Source organism: Squalius cephalus (genome assembly GCF_949319135.1).
Source record: "Squalius cephalus genome assembly, chromosome: 24".
NCBI classification, from domain to species: Eukaryota; Metazoa; Chordata; class Actinopteri; order Cypriniformes; family Leuciscidae; genus Squalius; species Squalius cephalus.
The window spans coordinates 18,410,328-18,430,899 of NC_137145.1; the positions used below are offsets into that span (position 1 = coordinate 18,410,328).

The 20,572-nt window shown below is 36.0% G+C and overlaps 1 protein-coding gene and 1 long non-coding RNA gene across 3 annotated transcripts in view; both read right to left on the minus strand.

Moving 5' to 3' along the window:
* The window catches only part of LOC307152199, a 38,742-nt gene extending 23,887 nt beyond the window's left edge, over positions 1-14,855 (minus strand). For both annotated transcript variants that reach the window (XR_013819968.1, XR_013819969.1), the window contains exons 1-2: positions 14,823-14,855; positions 9,294-9,424 (exon numbers count right to left, since the gene is read on the minus strand). This is a non-coding gene — a long non-coding RNA (uncharacterized lncRNA). The remainder of the gene's footprint in view (positions 1-9,293; positions 9,425-14,822) is intronic.
* Positions 14,856-16,408: 1,553 nt separating this feature from the next.
* Positions 16,409-20,236, minus strand: LOC307152219 (uncharacterized protein). Its single transcript, XM_079860651.1, has 9 exons — positions 20,178-20,236; positions 19,205-19,339; positions 18,917-19,051; positions 18,760-18,828; positions 18,327-18,418; positions 17,574-17,700; positions 17,202-17,322; positions 16,915-16,988; positions 16,409-16,557 (listed from the first exon to the last, which is right to left on the minus strand). Exons 2-9 carry the CDS (start codon positions 19,241-19,243, stop codon positions 16,447-16,449), a joined length of 768 nt encoding a protein of 255 aa, XP_079716777.1. The 5' UTR covers positions 19,244-19,339; positions 20,178-20,236; the 3' UTR covers positions 16,409-16,446.
* Between the last annotated feature and the right edge of the window lie 336 nt (positions 20,237-20,572).

The following is a 20,572-nucleotide window of genomic DNA, read 5'->3' on the forward strand; positions in this document are numbered from 1 at the left end:
TTGATTCCCCTGAAATCTGTAAACTCATTTGCTTTTGTTTAACATCCTAACACGGCCACAATGGCTCAACCACACGAGTTTGGGGCGGGGCTATCTGTTTGGCCAACCAATGGAAGACAAGGAGAGTGTTCAGGAAACCTGTTTGTAAGCAGTCGCTTTTTCTAAATTCCTTTTTATAGATTTGCATGTGAGTGTAGGAGAGTGGAAACACAACCACATTTGAAGACATTTGGTGAGACGAGTTTGACCAATTGAGGATCTTGGAGCAACAATGTATGCTCTTGGAGCTAAACAAATAATTAAAACTTCAAAGATGCATTATTTGCAATGTTGCAGGTATAGGTGGAGGAGATAAAGGCCTATTAAAAGGGAGCCTGTGATCATTTCCTCACCATCACATGTGCGTCTGTGTGTGTGTACTTGTACAACTATCTTTGTGAGGACCAGTTTGAGTTTTAGACCATTGGAGTGAGGACAAAGAGAGTAAAGTGAAGACATTTTGGCCAGTCCTCACTTTCTGAGACCCCTTGTCCCCATGTTTGAGGGTCAAGACTTGGTTTTAGGGATAAGGTTATAATTGGGTTAAGGGTAAGTTTAGGGTCAGGGTTCGGGTTAGGCACTTAGTTGTGATGGGTAAGGTTAGGGTAAGTGGCTAGAGATTACATTGTGTCAATGAATGTCCTGTGTGTGTGTGTGTGTGTGTGTGTGTGTGTGTGTGTGTGTGTGTGTGTGTGTGTGTGTGTGTGTGTGTGTGTGTGTGTGTGTGTGTGTGTGTGTGTGTGTGTGTGTGTGTGTGTGTGTAAACTATGCCTCTAAGATTTGGATTATTTCATTATCATTTTGTAGTCATTTAGAATGTATTAAAAAGAGAACCCCTACAGAAACACGTCTTGTCCTGTTGCCATATTCTTCATTCTTCAGTAATTTCACATGCTCAAAGCCACATTTAACTTCACCTGGCAGGTAGAATTTAAAAAGGAAGAAAAAGGTTTTGTTGAAATAAATACTTCTGGGAGGTGACATTTCTTGGTTTCGAATAAACCTTTCTTTAATTTACTCTACTTGTTTAATCTACTTGGACACACTGTGCAGTGAGTGCTTTAATTTCATGACATCAATATTTGCTTTGTATCTTTTATTCTAATTTTCCCCCGGCATGAACTTCAAGCACATTTCGTATACAAATCTGAGCCGGTTTTACATCCAATTTGCCCAAACGCATAATCTCTGTGGGCAGAAATTTCTCCAGTTTATTTGGGATTTTTAGTCATTTATTTACATGCAAAGACTTTCACAGAGTGGTAAAATTCAACAGAGACGTCTGGTCATAATGTGTTGATTTTCAACACGAGTCCCCTTCCAAACGCAGAGTCTCCATGAAACATTGATGTTCCCTAATTCCTTGCCAGAAAGCTTTGAGTGGTAATAACGTGTTTCTTTCTGCTCTGCCGTGCCTGACCAGCGACAGGAAGACTGCAGGCCATAATTATCCTGTTTGTTCACAGGCCGACGCTTTTTATTATTTAAATCTCTTTGGGCGAGAAAGGGAGCTGGGAGGCGCGAGTCTCTACCATTTTCTTGTCATGTGTTCGTCAGCGTTAATGTCCCTCTCTGTAATTTGTCGGCGTTTTGTCCTCTTTATGCTTCTGAATGAAGGAATGCAGGCATTTCCCTGAGTGAAGGAAACGACACCGTGGTGTAAAAAAGTTGAAATCTGAGCAAATTGTAGGATCTGAGAGCAATGGAAGACCAACAAACAGGCTGGGGGATAAAATATAGTGTGCTTCTGAAACTATAACAGGCTGTTTTGCCGCACATGCCTGTACCGGAAGCTCCCATGAGGAGTAATTGCGGGAAGTCAGGCCCAATGCTCATCCATGACTTCTGTTTCATTTCACCGTGGCGTTCTGATTTCGCACAGACCGTGCCTTATATATTTTATGAGTCATTACTTTCCTCTTGAAATGAATGACAAACTTCATACACTAAACCATTTCATCATTTCTACACGCCTTGTGAGGCGGTCAATAACCTCGGTGGACTAACATATCCTGCTCAGTGCGGCGATGCTGAGCAGTTTTGATCATTCTTTTGCCCAGAAAGGCTTGCTATGGTTGTAAATGTATATTTATGTTGACACCTATTCAAATTTTTTGTTGGTATATGAAATGTCTGCATGTGTATAATATGCACACATATAATGTATATGCTTAAAAGCAAGTGAGCTGCTTACAGACGCACATTTTAAGAAATTGTAGCCATGATTTAGGTTACACAAAAGGTTAATTATGTTTCCTTATACTAAGGAAGCATAATTAAATTATATGATCAGTGAGTTATGACAACATATGTTATTACATTGCTTCAACTCATAAAAAAAGTTGACATATTTTGATAAGTTATACAAGATTCAAGATTAAGTCAGTTTAATGTAATTTAAGTTGAAATGACTTAAACATCCAAGTTGAATGTACTTAATTTAAGGCAGCAAACCTTTTTACAGTGTAGGTATGCAGGATTTTTTTGATTCAAGCTTCAAATACGCTGAAATATTTTAATATGTGCGACTGAAAAATATGAGACCTAACTGGATTGCATTAGAGATGCATAATATATTGCTATGGTTGTATGCAGTTATAGTCCATATTAGAGTTTTTTATTATTATTTATCAAGCGATATTGGATATTTTCAGGGAGATATATTAGCTTTGCCGTCATCTAGCACTCACTTAAAAATAACCTTTAAAACCAGTAATAATTTGTGTATTAATATTTTTTTGACAGCAAAGACATTCATTTGATCAAAAGTGACAGTAAAAACATATATAATGTTACAAAAGTTATATTTCAAATAAATACTGAACTCTATTCATCTAAACACCCTGGGGAAAAAAACATATAATTTCCACAGAAATATTATACAGCACAACTGTTTTCAACATTGATAATTATGAAAAAATGTTTCTTGAGCAACAAATCAGCATATTAGAATGATTTCTGAAGGATCATGTGACACTGAATGATGCTGAAAATTAGGACTAAATTACATTTTAAATTATATTCAAATATAAAACAGTTTAAATTGCAATTATATTTTACAATATTATTGTGTGATCAAATAAATTCAGCCTGGGTGAGCATTTTCAAAAACATTACAAAAAAATGATAATGTTGTGATACCTAGCCTAAATTTACTTAAAGTCTAATAATTGGGTCCCTTAAAACTCATCTTTGATCACCAAGATTACACATTTAAAAGTTTTTTCCTTCATTTCTTCTTGGGTTCACTGTCGTTTTAAAGAGAAAATACTCAGCAATGGTGTTGACTTATGTATTTGCACATGGTTTGTCTTAAAGCATATTAAAAACAACACATAGAAATGTAAACAACATTAAAAGCTTGATTTTTACCACAGGGGGACTTTAAAAGCATGTCAAATGATAATTTTAGCAGAGGGCTATTTAAAAGCGTTCCAGATCAATCACTAATGGGGTATCATGATGGTTAGGATCCCACCTTAGAAGTCAGCTGCCCATTTAGACTAAGAAGCTCACTAAGTTTACACAGTTATAATGTTTATATAGAGTTGAATACAGCATCACTTAAAACCATAAAACGTCTTGTCCTAAAAAGATAGAGACTCTGTATATTGTTTACAGCTTAACAGTATGAAATTGCCTTTCTTATTTGTATTCAGAAAAGCAACATGAAAGTGAGTGTCTTTTAGGCAAAGAGAGAGGGAAAATATACTCAAATATTTACTGCACTGCGGTTGCCATCAGCGCTTGTTGCTAGGGAACTATATGAGTGTATTTTATAAAAGAAACATAGCTTTAACCAAAGCTGGTAGTATGACACCTTCAATAAATAAGCGCAGTGTATTTTGTCACACTCGCACAAGCAAGCCCGGCTTAAGTATATGATTCTTTTTAAATTATTTTGTAAAACAAACTTCTACAAGACACTCCACTTCCCAATTTCATCTCTAATATGGTGTTATTAATCTTTAATGTTCTTGTTCCTATAGCCTGCCTAGAGTTCATACGGCTGTAATTCCCAGTTCACCTTTTTTTTCGGGCACGAAGATCGCTGTTAAATAAGATTAAGTGGGTCTCATTCACTAATAATTGCCTGGATTATTTCATATTTGTACACACAGGAGAACTAACCTACACCTAATACACAACACATTCGTATGCACATGAATTTGTTCTTAATCTCATTCTAACGTTAGGCTGCATACTTCCCTACTATAAAGTAGGCGGAAAAAAAGTTTGTGACAAAAGAATGTCTGAATTCACAGTGCTCGTAAAAGAGTAGGCAAAAAGTACCCGAATGACCTACTATTTCTGGTGAGATTGTGAAGTGTGCATACGATGGACACTTTACTATCCCATGAGGCCACGGGAGAGGATTTATGAATGGCAGTGAAGCGACGCAACTGGCGCTGGTGGTAGGTCACATTACATTACATTCATACACGCACTCATACTATATAAAACAGCATTTTTTAGCAGTCGTGATGTAATTACTTATTCAAAATAAGTACCAACACAAGAGTGTCTGTGATTTCGGACGCATTTCAGTGGCGCATGCACAAGGTTAGACATTTGCATAAAACATGCCCAAACCATCTCCATATAAGGCAGTGGTCTCAAACTCGGCTCCTGCGGGCCACTATCCTGCAGAGTTTAGCTCCAACTCTCCTGCCTGGAAGTTTCTAGTAATCCTGAGGACCTTGATTAGCTGGTTCAGATGTGTTTAATTAGGGTTGGAGCTTAACTCTGCAGGACAGTGCAGTGGCCCTCCAGGAGCGGAGTTTGAGACCGATGATATAAGGGCTTTCCGCACAACTTTTCCTCTACAGCACTCAGTCACTCTCTTCAAACATGTGCCGTTTTCTGCAGACGCTCTCTCGCCAGATCCTCGAGCAATGCCAAGTGTGTCATTCTCAAAACCAGTTTAAACTCAATAAACACCTTCCAAACCGTGTTTTTCCTGAATCACTACGGTACACCTATTTTACAGACTATTTCAGATTGATACGGGTCGGCACCGCTGCGGAGTAGACCAGTACGTGACTCTACATAGACATAAACAGAGAGAAGTAGCTCCAGCTACAATGTTCTTCCGCAAGATGCATGATGCTTTGTTTATTAACCGCTGGAGCACCAAAAGTTACAGGTTATTTATTAGTTTTATAATATAATATAATATAATATACTCATGTTAAGGTGAGATGTAATATATATACTGTGATTATGAGAGCAGCACAGAGAAAATGCTTTTGCTGTACGTGTCAGTTGTAGAATCTTTTAGAACAAAAGTTTTTGGTGAATCATGATATGTTCGTGTAAATATGCAGATTTCACACACAAATTTGTACATACGCATACTTAGTAAATGAGATCCAGTGTTTTTTAAAAAATCCCACTAAGCACTAGGCTACTAGTATAAGCAACGTAATAGACTGTATCTACTCCAGATGTCTGAAGTCGGTGACCTATAGTAATTCATCTAATGCTGATGGCCGTGTAAATCTTTAAGGTGACAGGTGCACCTGATGCAGTCAAAATGCCCAATGCAAATGGAAATGCGAAAGGACTTCTGCCATCACAAAGTCAAGCCCTGCTTTTACTGCCATCAAGTGTTGAGCTATGGAACTGCAGGCATGCTTATGATGGGGAAAATGAATGTAAAATGCTGTTTAACACTTTGTATCGTGTTTATTGCATCTTATAAATCTCAAAATAGTCAAAACTATTTTTTTTTTTTTTTTTTTTGCTTAAAAATTCTTTTTAAGTAGCTAAGTTACCAGTAACTATTCTTCAAAAAGTCAAGTCTAAGTCTCAGCCCTGAACATGCCGAGTCAGACGGAGCATGGCTTTATGACAGACATGGATTTAATTAGGGAGGTCATGCCAGTGTATTAAAACCTTTAATGGTCCCTGTCCTCATATTCATCTGTCAAAGATCAAGGCTTTCTCATTCTCTGTCTAAATATCACAAAGGCCTCTATTGGAATAAGACAGCATGCACGCCTCCATCCTCTTGAACACTGGAAATGTCAGAATGGCGATGCTCTGGGGTATTAGAGAAAGGGGGAAAGGTCAGCTACTGTAGTCTGCAGCTGGCATATGATATTTGGAGATGAGCAAATGCAGTTGCAGCTCCTGACGGCACACTGGCTGTGCTGAAGGGCCTAATGAGGCTTTAGTTCTGCCATGTTCTGATTATCAAAATTATCTCAAGATGGTTGCAAGATCATTTCGCGGTGATCGCTAATTGGAAGAAAACGGTTGTGTTTGATATCCTGTGCCTTGTGAAAGTGTTTAAAGCAAAAGCTGATAGTGTGAATAAAATGGCCAAATTATTTTCTGGAATTGTATTCTCCTTTTATAAACATACCAAATCAGCAAGATAGTATCGGCCCATATCCGGCCCACATCTGGTACGTGTGGAATCCATAATTTCAGTTAGTTGCAAAGGAAATGTTATGTACATTTTTTTACTTTTTATCTAAAATGTTATCTGTGCGATGCAGTCACTCCTACTAGCCACCTTGGTGGGTCAAAATTTACATTTAATATATATACTGTATATTTTTGTCAAAAGTGTTGTCAAAATTATTTATTTTTCGATACATATCGTCATATCGATACTGAAATATCTGAAACTCTTCCAATTCTCATTTTCATCAGAACAGAAACTCATCTCTCCAACTGCGAGTTGACACACAAACCCGCTTCCCCTCACTCACTTGTTGGTGAGTGAATATTGTTGGTGTTACAGGGCTTGAATTTATGTGTGGGATTGTGTGTATTGCGTATTGCCTATTGTGCGTGCACATAAAGTCGCCTCTCAGTACTAAATTGAGTTCTTTTTCGCCACTTATTGCACTTAAACAGTCAAATACACACAGAATAATGTCAAAATGCCGGTCTTGGTGAGTATAACACAGTTTGTTATGTTTTAAGTGAACGAAAACTCAAAGCTGCATCTTAGCAGCATCTTGGCATCTGATGTACAACAAACAAGCATTGTGGCTGCAAATTTTAAAACGGGCAATCACCTCCCACGTTGTTTTTAGAAAATGTAAAAATCTGTTTTGCAGCACTGTTACATCAATATGAACCAAATTCACACCCCAGTCAAGTGTGATTTTGGCCCAAAATTCTATGAAGATTTTCTCAAGGTTGTTCAGGTTTGTCAGACACTGCCTTGAATTCTCAATTGGGTTGAGATCAGAGCTTTGATTGGGTCTCGTAGCACTTTCAGCTTTTTGTTCTTCAGTGTTCGTTCCACCTTGTGTTTGGGATCTGTGTCAAAGATGACCTTCCTCCCCAGCTTAAGCTGTTTAAGCCAACAGCTTCCCTATAGTATATTTTGGCACGTCCACACTTCATTTTGTAACTTCAGAGGTATCTTAGCAACTTCACAACATTTTTGAACTTTCATTTTTAATAACTAAATATAGCCTACAGTTTCACACTCACAATGTTTTGAACACCAATCGACCAAATGTGTTATAAAACATTATTTTTTATAGGCCAATTATATCTGCACATGTAGCCATACAGTGTTCTTTGAAAGCAGACGTTTAGTAAATGAATAAACCGTCTACAGGCCCTATCTTGCACCCAGCGCAATTGACTTTGTACACCGACGCATGTATCATTCCTATTTTGCACCCGACGCACAGTCGGTAAATTAGGGAATGAACTTGCGCTCCCGGGGGCGGTTCAGCAAAAAGAGGCGTGTTCCAGCGCAAATGTTCCCTGGTGCTATTTTGCAGTTTCAGAAAACAATTCCACCACAGACCAGGAAAAACCTAGTCTAAAGTCAGTGGTGCATTATTCAGATGCTATTTTAAGCTATTTTAATGCTTATTATAATGTAGCGTGTGCACAACGCCCATACACTTTGCTTCTCTCATCTACAAACAGACGCAGCAGTTCTCATTTTTGCAAACCATACATAATTACAAGGAAAAATATTACCACACGAGGGAAATCATTGTGGTGTCCAAGAAGATGTGAAAAAATAGGCATAAATCTAGCTTACACATTTACCCAAATTATTATAGGCCTGTTTAACCGAAGCTAATTTGGGTGGGTTTCTCCCATCCCCATACAATGTCACTTCTCTGTCTTTTACGGCACTGACGAGAACGTCGATCACCTCGGCTGTGAACCGCTCCTGGTGTGCGCCTGGCAAATCCGCCGTTATAATAGCAATCCGCCATGGAACAAAAGGGCCTGCTCTTAAAGGGAATGTGAGATGACGCTCTGATTGGTTTAGTTCACGTTACGCCCAAACTACACCCATGAATAATGAAGCTACTTCAGACCAACCCATTTTAGATTAGCAACAGCGCCCGAGATCCGCCTACAAAGTTACTTGCGTTTCGCGTTTGATACTTGCGTTTCAGATCGTTAAAATAGGGCCCTACATTACACTTGGGTGTGATGTGAAGTACAAGCTTAATATCTTCAATAACTTGTGTTTTGCCGAGTTGCTGCTTGTAATTTGCAAATGGGTACAAAAGTCCCCTCTTCCTGCTAATTCAACAAACATTGGGACTTTCAAGCACTTCGATATTGCTTTGAACCTTTTCTCTTATTCATGCACTTACTGTGCCTCAGCTTCACTGGAATACTCTTTAGTCTTCATTTTCACAGCTCTCCTTAATTCTCAACATGACTAATGAACCAATAACTGTGGGATGTTTATCCAGAAAATGTGCTAGTTATTGTAGTGATTAACAAATTGAGCCCAATTGTAAGGCTATTGTGTACTTGTTAGGACGCTTGTTTTTCATCTGTGGAAACTTATCCTATATAATTGAATAGCAAAGCAAATCATTTTTCATATATTTTTATGCATGCAAAAAGTGTTTAATGTAGGGCTCCGCAGCGCATGACTCATATGAGCTGGTTCTTTTTAATGTGTCGTGAAATTCTCAAAACAGTTTTGCGCTTTAGTTAAAGTCGCAATGAAACGAAGTTGCTATAGTCTTTTCTTCCCTTTTGTGATGTATATCTGAGTGAAGCTGCTACTTGAACGATGTAAAAACGATATTCTGCATAAATGGACGATTTTAAATAAACACTGACAAAAAACAATACAAGTTTTAAGGCTGGACAATATGACGATATATAACATTGATATAAGTGATCAGATGGATTTGGGATAAACTACCTATATTGTACTTATATAAAGCGTTCCCAGGCAAATTTGCTTCATGTATATGTATAGGCCTATATGTAGAAAAAGATACAAAAACACTTACAGTTACTGTCACCTCCTGTTGCTTGACTGCTTCTGCTATTGGTCGATCTCATGTGATTGACAGGTTGCCCCGCCCTCACACCAGTAAACACGTCCGCAGAGAAGAGATGTCACTGCATCACAGCACTGCAACTGTTTAAAGATTATGAGAGGACATGACTTTAAAAAAAATATAGCATAAATAAATCATTTATAATAAATACTGAATTGAATTAGTCAATTTTGATTTCATGATGACTTACTATAACCGTAAATCTGATTTTGTTTGTATCCGATTTTCAATTACTAACTGGCTGTTCATATGAATTAAATATTTAAAACAGTGTTTTGCATATTAAAAGCAAATCATGTTGCTTAGTTGGGGACACTTAATATTCAACAGTATTATTGATGATTGATTATTTGACTGGACTGACGCTGCTGTATGAGAACTGAACTGAGCTGGGCTGCGTTCTCCGATAACGTTGTCTCTTAGCGCGCTACGAAGACTCAAAAGGTACACCTTAACTACAGGTATACCTTTCCTACGTGTGTTCTCCGAACTATACCTTAGGATGTTGCTTAAGGTAAACCTTCTTAAGTTCGACCTTAGCAGGCGCTGTCCATGGTGGAGGCGCTGAATAGGTTGATATCGATGCCTCGATGATCGATTGTGCGCTCTTTCCTTCACAGCGGTATAGGTAAAGTATTGAGAAAATGTTCTTTATGAAGAAGCGTTTTAGAAATAGTACAAACTGCATTTATCGGGGCTCATTGAAATATGTACATGCAGAAATAAATATGAGTATGTGTTTATAATTTAGCAAGTGTGCAATCCCAAACCCTCACGGCCATAAGTGTGTTAATGTTCTCCACAACGTATGCTGATTATCCACCAGCCATGTAGTTGACATACACTAACTGTCTCCGCGGACGGCGCCGTCTTTGATTTAAACTTTATTAATGAAAACACTTCCATACACTAGGTGTAGGCTATAACAACTTAAGTATTTTATGTGTAAAATTTTAAAGTAAAGTAAAAATGTCATTTTAATACTAAATCAGATTTTATATTAAATGTTCATATACAATTGTCTATGTGTAATTAAACTGCGATGTAAAAAAGCTTTTTGCGTAGTGGTGGCCACTAGCGGTATGAACCGTCAGCAGCGATAAGGTATAGTAGAGCGCTCCAGACCAACCTTACGAACGTATGACTTACAGAAGGTATACTTAACTAAGAAGGTTTCGGAAAACACGTATTAACGATAAGGTACTTCTTAAGGTACAACTTAAAGCTACACTGTGTGATTTTTACCCCCATCTAGCGGTGAAATTGTATATGACTACCCAGTGAATATTAGTTTCTGTTCCTCTCAATTCCGAGGGCGTTTTAACTCCTACGGTGGCCGTATTATTCCAAGATTAACATGGCTTCCAGTTATCGACTTCGTCCATGACAATAATAAACAATAATACGTCTAAAATCAATAAAACTACAGGACAGATGTCAGGAGGTAAACGTCACCCTTGGAATCGGCTATCCCAGCATAATCAGATTAGGCTAACGTTACAATGTGTACAAAGTAAAAGCAATTAAAAATAACTAAAATTTACAGTGTCCTTTTTTTATATATATAGCTTAAAAAATTGCGCCTTTAAAACTATTCATCACCTGTGATCCGTCGCAGCACAGATTTATGTTACAAGGTAAACAATACTTTTTCACCATTGACACGAGGATGAAGTTATACTAGAGGTCGATCTGGCGTTATGCACAACCATGCTATGGTTAGACAAGCAACTATAAAACTTTGAATTTACACAAATGAATTACAACAGGCTGAATTACCTGTCGAGAAGAAAGCAGGCAACCTCGGCGTCCGTTTTAAAATCTTTTCTCCTCATGAGCTCTTTCCATCTGGGAAAAGTTACTCCAATATTGACTATGGTCTTGCTGATTTGTCTGTCGCGTTGACGTTTTAATTCTCTCTTTCAAATGTGAGCACGCACGCACGCACACACACACACACACACACCACACTATCTTTCAAATCTGCCGGCACTCGCGAGCTCGCGAGTAATCTCCCCCTCGCATTCGTCACGGTGTCACTGAGTGAAAAACGCAAAAGGCGAAGCTTGAATTTACAGGTATGTCCCTCTTTGGCTAATGTAGTTTCAAGATGGAGGGGCAACATGGCGACCGGCATTCGAACCCCTTACCCGTATGTACTTTCAATGGCAGATTTTAAATTTAAGAGAATACTTTATTACTTGAAAGAAGTAAATATACATTAATGAGCACATATATTTTTGAAAGAACTAAGTGTTTTTTGCTAAGAATCAACTAAAAAAGTTACACAGTGTAGCTTTAAGAACGACGTAGCGTTAACGTAGTTTCGGAGAACGCAGCCCTGGACAATGACATCATTTTTTGCAGAACTGCAAAATAGATGAAATTAAGTAATTTAATAATTGATGATCTTTACAACGGAACTGAATCAACTCTGAACTGACTTCAGCTGAACAACAGCAAAAGTGCATCATTCTTCCTGTTATCACAGGAAAGCTCCTATGTATTGTATAAAGCGCTATATAAATAAAGGTGGCTTGACTTGAAAATATTCTAAAGACATAAAAAAAAAAAACATTGTTGGTTATTGTTTAATATGAGGTCCAATTGTAAGTTTAATCTACACACATACAATCAGGATGACTAAAGTGGCAGCATCGACTTAGAAGTAATACAACTAGAAAATTCCCTATTTTATGTAAAGAATAATTTTATTATTGAAAAATAATGCACACCATAGTACAGTGGTAACGAGACCATGGCGAGAAGCTTGGTCAGTGTCTTTATGGGGTTTGTTCATTTGCTGTTTTAGGCTGTAAGGACCAGTGAAGTGATATGAAGCTGTAATGCAGTCGACAGACCTGGAACTACTTCATAAGTTAATAGCTGTGCATTTACTAAATAATAACAGTCATAATCAAGCATTCATCAGCCCTGTTGTATAAATTGTCATAATCTATATACCACAGCGTCCCTTCGTCACAGCAATTACTGCTGTTAAAATGTAAACAAGCTGCACTCATTAAACTGAAATCCTTTAGAACAACCATCTTTGTCAATTGATTTTGTAATTTAACATATAAAAAGTCATCTAGCTCATAAATGCATGCTCCCTACAGTCATTGTTTTGTCTGGAGTTTCGAAACAATGTCACAACAAAAGAGTTCCAGTCCTTAGAGAGAGATAAATATATAAATATATATATCTTAGGTATGTATAAAACTGTCAAATATACTTACACATAATCTACTGAAATAGTGCTTGCATTGTAAATTGTCTCTCGTTGTCTCAGTCTCATAAAAGACCTGTCAAGCTATATTGTTTGGTCTGTTGTCATCTGGGCTAAATCATTATGGGATGTGCTTTTGTGACTGACAGCGGGTCAGTGGCCCTGACTGGACTCATAAGAGATGAGCACAACGAGCGTGGCTGTCGTCCCAACGCTGAGCAGTGCTGTGCATCTCCATTTGACATTTCCAGCCGTTTGTTTCATCGCCACCCCGTGGGTGTGACGTCTTCCTTCTGACCCAGTAGCTTCAGGGCTCACACAAATGTCAATGGGCTTGCTTCCAGCCTCAAGCCAAGACCGTGGCAGAGGCCCAGTACATCATGCCTGCATGGTCTTCACATCGAAATCATATAGGTTCTACTAGCCAATCAGATCTTGGAGTGGTGCCCAGATGATGTAAGGGAATCATGTTAATGTTCTGAAGCTACTGTTACTCATGAACACTTTAGCTCCTGAAATAGAAACTGACTTAATTACAACTTAATGAGCAACTGTTTACCAATTTCGCAAGTGATTCTCATAAGATTTAAACGTTAACCTCGTTGATTATATCAGGGTGAGATCTCTTTACCTCCATTTCACCTTTACTTTTATAATGAGTTTTTACAACAAATTATAGTCCTTGATCAAAGGTTTCATACAAATGTTGTTCGTTTTTCCACTTGATTGATGCATCTGCTGATTTTATTTTAATGAAATACATTAGGCTACTTTTAAAGCCAGCAAAGTTAATGCTATATGTCAGATGTTGATTCCCAAATGTTGATGTTTCATTATTGAATTATTTATAATTTTTATTTATTCAAAAACGAATGATATTCACCCTAATATATTTAATATATTTTGAGTTTATCCTATTGAAATCATTGACTCTTTATTATTTATTGCTCGAGTCCAGCAGAGGGCACTGCTGCACAGATCATTTGATGTGTAGCCTAAACATGTTTCTCCCAGGCCTAAATATTACAGAATTATTTAAATATATTAAATATTATTTGAATATACTTGTAATGATATATTATTAATATTATTATTAGTAGTACTATTATTATTTAGTAACATAAAAAAAAAAAAACAATTAGAACTAATCAAAAGAACATTATTTAATTATCTAAATTTTACTTGGGGGGCCTTATTATTTTTTATTGAATTAATTTGATATTTATAAACGTCTGCAGGGAACCCTTTGTCTTGGAAGGATTAATTAAGTTCAAGATATTTTTAATTAAAGGTTAGCATAGTGGCTTTATCATTAGAGCTTCTGGAAAACGTAGTGCTCTATTATATCGGCACTGAGGCAAAGGCTTTCCATTTGATTTTCACCCTAAAATGAACACAGGCACACATAAAACAAGAGTGTCACTTGTTAACTAGACTATGTTCAGCACTTCAATTGAGAATTAAAGCTTTATAGCCCTTAATAAATATGTTTTTATATATTTATATATATATTCTTCATTTGAAAGAGAAATTCTGGTAAAACATACCAATGCTTTACAGGACTGTTTGAAATTATTTTTCCAAGCAAGTGTTTTATTTTAACTTTATTTGTAATTAAGGTTTTCAATAAACTGGACAAAGCGTATTTGACTAGAAATAATAAGATAAACAGCATGCAGATGGGGAAACTTTTATGTCTGTTTAAAACAATACTGAATGAAGACACTGAGGTTCTTTTTGAAATGAAGCCCATGTGATAGATGATTGAGGTCTGCAGGAAATGTGATCACATATTTCTGTACTTTAGTGTTTGTAAGTCTCAAAAGAGTTAATTGTGTTCTAATTAAATATAAGCAAATGTGTTAAAATATCATTTTAAAGTAACATCTGTTACCCACAATTCTCTAGTTAGTTAATTTGTATGGTACCAAAATATGAAGTCATGCATTCAACAAAAAAAGAAAGAAAGTAGTAGGCTATGACATGCACTAAATAAATACACTTAGTTAATAAAGGGGTAACTGTATATCTAAGAATTTTCATGTATTAATTGTTTTTTTGTTGCCTATGAAAACCTGTGTAGGTTTTTATGTGAAGGACTCGGGACGTTTTTGGCGGGGAAATCAAAAGGATGTGACGTTTACGTGCACTACTGACAACGTCTCTTCCGTTCAACACATGAAATTAAACAATAGTCTCACAAAGCCAGATATAGTCTATCTATAGTGCAAATATGGAATTTTAATTACCTCATCTGTCGACATGATGCCGGTGAATTGTAGAGATGGTACTGGCATGAAGTTGGTTTGACGTTGGACGTTCGATATTCGCATATTTAGGGACCGTCTCAAAATTACATGCGACATTGGTATAAACGTTTCTAACTTCAATAGCATTTGAAGACAAAGACTTACAGTCATAAAACCAACTGTACATTGTTCACCCAGGTGTCAGGTATGATGCACACCTTTTAGATTTTTGATATTTATGACAATAAACTGTTAAATCATATGCAAATTTTGTTATGTATTTCACTACTGTATGGGGTCATACACAAAATATGGCAATATTTAAAGCTCAATAGCATTTGAAGACAATGACTTACAGTCATAAAACCAACTGTACATTGTTCACCCAGGTCTCAGGTATGATGCACACCTTTTAGATTTTTGATATTTATGACAATAAACTGCTAAATCATATGCAAATTTTGCTATGTATTTCACTACTGTATGGGGTCATACACAAAATATGACAATATTTAAAGCTCAATAGCATTTGAAGACAATGACTTACAGTCATAAAACCAACTGTACATTGTTCACCCAGGTCTCAGGTTTGATGCACACCTTTTAGATTTTTGATATTTATGACAATAAACTGTTAAATCATATGCAAATTTTGTTATGTATTTCACTACTGTATGGGGTCATACACAAAATATGACAATATTTAAAGCTCAATAGCATTTGAAGACAATGACTTACAGTCATAAAACCAACTGTACATTGTTCACCCAGGTCTCAGGTATGATGCACACCTTTTAGATTTTTGATATTTATGACAATAAACTGCTAAATCATATGCAAATTTTGTTATGTCACTACTGTATGGGGTCATACACAAAATATGACAATATTTAAAGCTCAATAGCATTTGAAGACAAAGACTTACAGTCATAAAACCAACTGTACATTGTTCATCTAGGTCTCAGGTATGATGCACACCTTTTAGATTTTTGATATTTATGACAATAAACTGCTAAATCATATGCAAATTTTGCTATGTATTGCACTACTGTATGGGGTCATACACAAAATATGACAATATTTAAAGCTCAATAGCATTTGAAGACAAAGACTTACAGTCATAAAACCAACTGTACATTGTTCACCCAGGTCTCAGGTATGATGCACACCTTTTAGATTTTTGATATTTATGACAATAAACTGCTAAATCATATGCAAATTTTGTTATGTCACTACTGTATGGGGTCATACACAAAATATGACAATATTTAAAGCTCAATAGCATTTGAAGACAAAGACTTACAGTCATAAAACCAACTGTACATTGTTCATCTAGGTCTCAGGTTTGATGCACACCTTTTAGATTTTTGATATTTATGACAATAAACTGTTAAATCATATGCAAATTTTGCTATGTATTTCACTACTGTATGGGGTCATACACAAAATATGACAATATTTAAAGTGCAATTAAAAAATGATGATACAAAATATCTTAATATATCAAACATGTTTATTTGTATTCATTTTATTTCCGTCGGTAGCCAACAAGACTCTTTTTTGGCCTTTGACTATTTTTTGGTACTTGTAGGGAACTGTACAAATACCAGTGACCAATCCACAACTATTTGCATAGGCAGCACTTCCACTCAACCTTCTGAACTCTCTTGAACTCCTTTCGTGACATAGAAAGGCATGCCCCATGGAACCACCTCTTGCAGCGGTGACATTCAATCTGTTAAAAGATAATAATAACCTTATAATAATGCTCAGTAATCAGTTACTTCATCACTCAATTCCAATTCAATTTTCTAATGTTCCTAATGTTCCTAAATCTAAAGTGAGAATAATTTACTCATTACAAAAAAAAAAAATTCTACGAGCTGATTAAACAATAATAATTGTGTTACAGTGACAATGAATCAAAAACTTTCTATTTTGTATATTATTAACAATGTAGAGACTACATAAACTGTGAATTGACTATACATAATAAATAAATAAATAAATAAAATTGTTGTTAAGTATGTACTTTATTACTGTATACTGATAAAGTGTTACCAAATTGTATAATCAGTGCTACATTACCCACCCAAAATGTTTCAGCACCACCACTGGGGGGTTTTGAGGCAGCACATAATGAGCAACAATGTCCCCTCTTGAATACTGAAAACACAGAGTTATATGTTAGCTGTGTTGACAAATGGTGCATACTGTAAATAGCATAACATACATTACCATATGTTTACTACTTAATTTTTACAGATCTTGTATTCCTCATGTAAAAAAAGAATAGTATGGTGTTACAAAGTGTGTGGTTTAATGTGATAAAACAAATCTACACTTTATGACAGGTGTTTTTGTACAAGAAATAAAAACCTGAGCCTTTCAGAAGTTCCTCTGCCATCGTCAGTCGCATATGTTTCATTTGCTCCCTGGCTGAGTGTATTGCAAAATGGCAAGGGATACTTGGGAAAGCACCAACAACTTCTTTTGCCATCTACATAATTCAAGATAAGTTAATTTTTTTTTTTTTTTTTTTTAGGGGAGATTGTTTCAACACATCAGCAACACATACAAAAAAATACATACAAGTCCATAAATCATATTCAGTAGACTATTTGGATCATCTTCATGTACAGTGACTAAATTACTAAATGTAAAAATCAACATTTTGCACCACAAATTTATACAAAACTGTTAGAGTTTATTATAAGAATTTGTTTTCACAGTTTATTGAGGAAAACCAACCTGCATTACAAACACTCCACAGCTGTACCCGTCTTGTTGTTTGGAATGGCTAATTAGTCCTTCATTCCATTTTATGTCTACCCAGTCATTTTTATTGAGACAGATTCGTCTCATCTTGAAGAACTCTCTAATGTAAATAAAGACAATCATTAACATACACATTAAATGTAAACAATATTTGTGTTTGTTACCACTTTGTCGAGTCTAAACCACAGGTGTCAAACTCAGTTCCTGGAGGGCCACAGCCCTACAGAGTTTAGTCCCAACCCTGCTTCAACACACACACACACACACACACACACACACACACACACACACACACACACACACACACACACAGACAGTTTTCAAATAAGCCTGAAGGACTTGATCAGATGATCAGGTGTGTTTAATTAGGGTTGAAGCTAAACTCTTCAGGGATGTGCCCCTCCAGGAACTGAGTTTGACATCCCTCGTCTAAATGTAGAGAAAGGTGCCAAATCAGTGACAAATCAGTTTCTGTTGTTCTACAGTGAGGGGATGTTTCCTGGATCATAGAGTATTTTCCTGATCAAATCCCCACTCTTCTACCTTATATTGTTTTGTCAATTCTCCATTATCCCTACCCCAAAAAAACAACAACAAAAAATACACTTTTCTTTTTTTTTTTATGTTATTTTGATGTCCTGCACCTGAGCCCAATCTGGGTGTTTGGGCTGTGCATACCAGTTTTGTATTTTTCATTCTACGGTATATAACAAGCAAAAATCTAACCGAAATTTACTGGCTGCATGCATGGATTTTGCTTGTTCATCATGTCCCTTTGGGTCTATGACAAACACCTGGCTGGATGCTGCGTGGAGATACTGTGCAAGATAAAAAAAAAAGATTACACTAAATAGATAATAGATAATTAACAGATAATAGATAACTAAATAGCTAACTAAATTTCATACATGAAACTATGAAACTTCATTCATTCATTCATTCATTCATTCATTCATTCATTCATTCATTCATTCATTCATTCATTCAACTAATCCAGACTCTTGTGTGTGGTGTAGACACAGCCTTTGTTTCTTTATATTTGAATTATGATGGCTGGTATTTGAAGTCTTGGCTCATCTGAATTATGAACATCCTCTATAGAATAGAGTAACTATGTCTAATCATAATGTATTAAAAAAGGACCATAAAATGTATTCACCAAAAACATCCAATGATTCTCGTCAACATTCAGGAAACTTATAATTCCCTCGTAGTCATAAAAGTCCACCTGAAATTTCATTGATACATTTCATTGTTTTATAACTGCCTTAATTTTTTAATTATTAAAGAAAATAAAAGATAAAGATTATGTTTACCTTTGAGAGAATGTTTCTCCGTACTTTTTCTCTTTCGTCATTAATTATCACATTTGCTGTGTAGTGATCTAGTACATAAATTCTATGTCCCTGGTCACTGTTATTCACTAACACATGCAAATAGCATTGGATTGTCTAAGATCAAAAGAGAAAAAAATAAAGGATAGTTGCTTCATTCAGTGATTAATTGATATTGATAACATTGTCATCGTTAAATTTCTATATCCAGTTCTCAGATTATTTTTCAGTTGCAAAGCATTTCCCAAAGATATGATTTTTTTTTCTTACCTCCCCCATCAGCCATTTGTGTGGCTGGAGTGTTTTCATTTCTGAATGATGGAGGATGTAAGACCTTTTTTTGTCTTTTGACTGTATGATGGCAACAACTATCTCACATGCTTTCTTAGACCACAGAGCTTTGACCTGAAATGGAATATTTGTATATAAAATAAATACTGATTTACTGTAGTGTAAGCAAGTTTTATTTTCAAATTAAAAATTAAAGATCCACACTTGCATGTGTCTTTTTAATAATTACAAACGAGTATGAACAAATTTTTCGTTCTTAATTTATTTCTAAATTTCGATCTTTAATTGCAATTTTAAAAAAGTACAATTGCAAAAAAATGTTTCACTGATCTTTTCATCTGATGATAGATCAATGTTTTGAGTTACAGTTTTTCTCAGTCGCTTTGGTGCATTTCTCACATCACTATTTACATTTGCACAACAGTTCAAATCTCCACAACATTTAGTCATTTGTGCCCATCATAGTAGCAGTTTCTCATTCCTTCCAACAAACTGCAAATGCTTTTGGACATGCATCAATTGCTTTCATACAACTCTTTTTTTCAAATGGCTGTGCAAATAGTATATAGTTCTGTCGTGAACATTTTCAGTCACCAAGATCTGACTTTTTTGCATTGGAAAACATTTACAGAGTAAACTGTCATAATGAAAACATGACAAAGCCATTTGACTATCTTGTTCATAAACAATGGTGTCAGGACTTTTCATCTTGATGACACTGACACTTTCATTGACGCGAATACTTGCTTTTGAGGAATGAGCTATCCATTTTGAGCAAGTGACACGCTTTTGCAGGTTATCAACTAGGTTTTGCAGTTTGTAATAATTGTTTTGAGAACTGCATTAACTGTTGTGCAAATGTAAATAGTGATGTGAGAAATGCACCAAAGCGACTGAGAAAAACTGTAATATGAACAAAAGCTTTATGGTATGATTGAGAATTTCATAATACCTGGGCTGATGTGACCTCTGACTGACCCTCAGAAGTTTGCTTAGTTTTGCTTCTTTTTGATTTTGCCACTATGTCTGGTGGATCAAAATCTGATTTTTCAGATAGGGGCCTCTTAGCCAATTTCTCCTTTAGTTTGTCAATGGTCTGTTGCTCTTGAGATGCAAGATTATGCACAATCTGATGATAGATAGATGATAGATAGATAGATAGATAGATAGATAGATAGATAGATAGATAGAGACAGACAGACAGACAGACAGACAGACAGACAGACAATATTAAATGTGTTTTGAGTTAATATGAACAAAAGCTTTATGGTATGATTGAGAATTTCATAATACCTGGGCTGATGTGACCTCTGACTGACCCTCAGACGTTTGCTTTGTTTTTCTTCT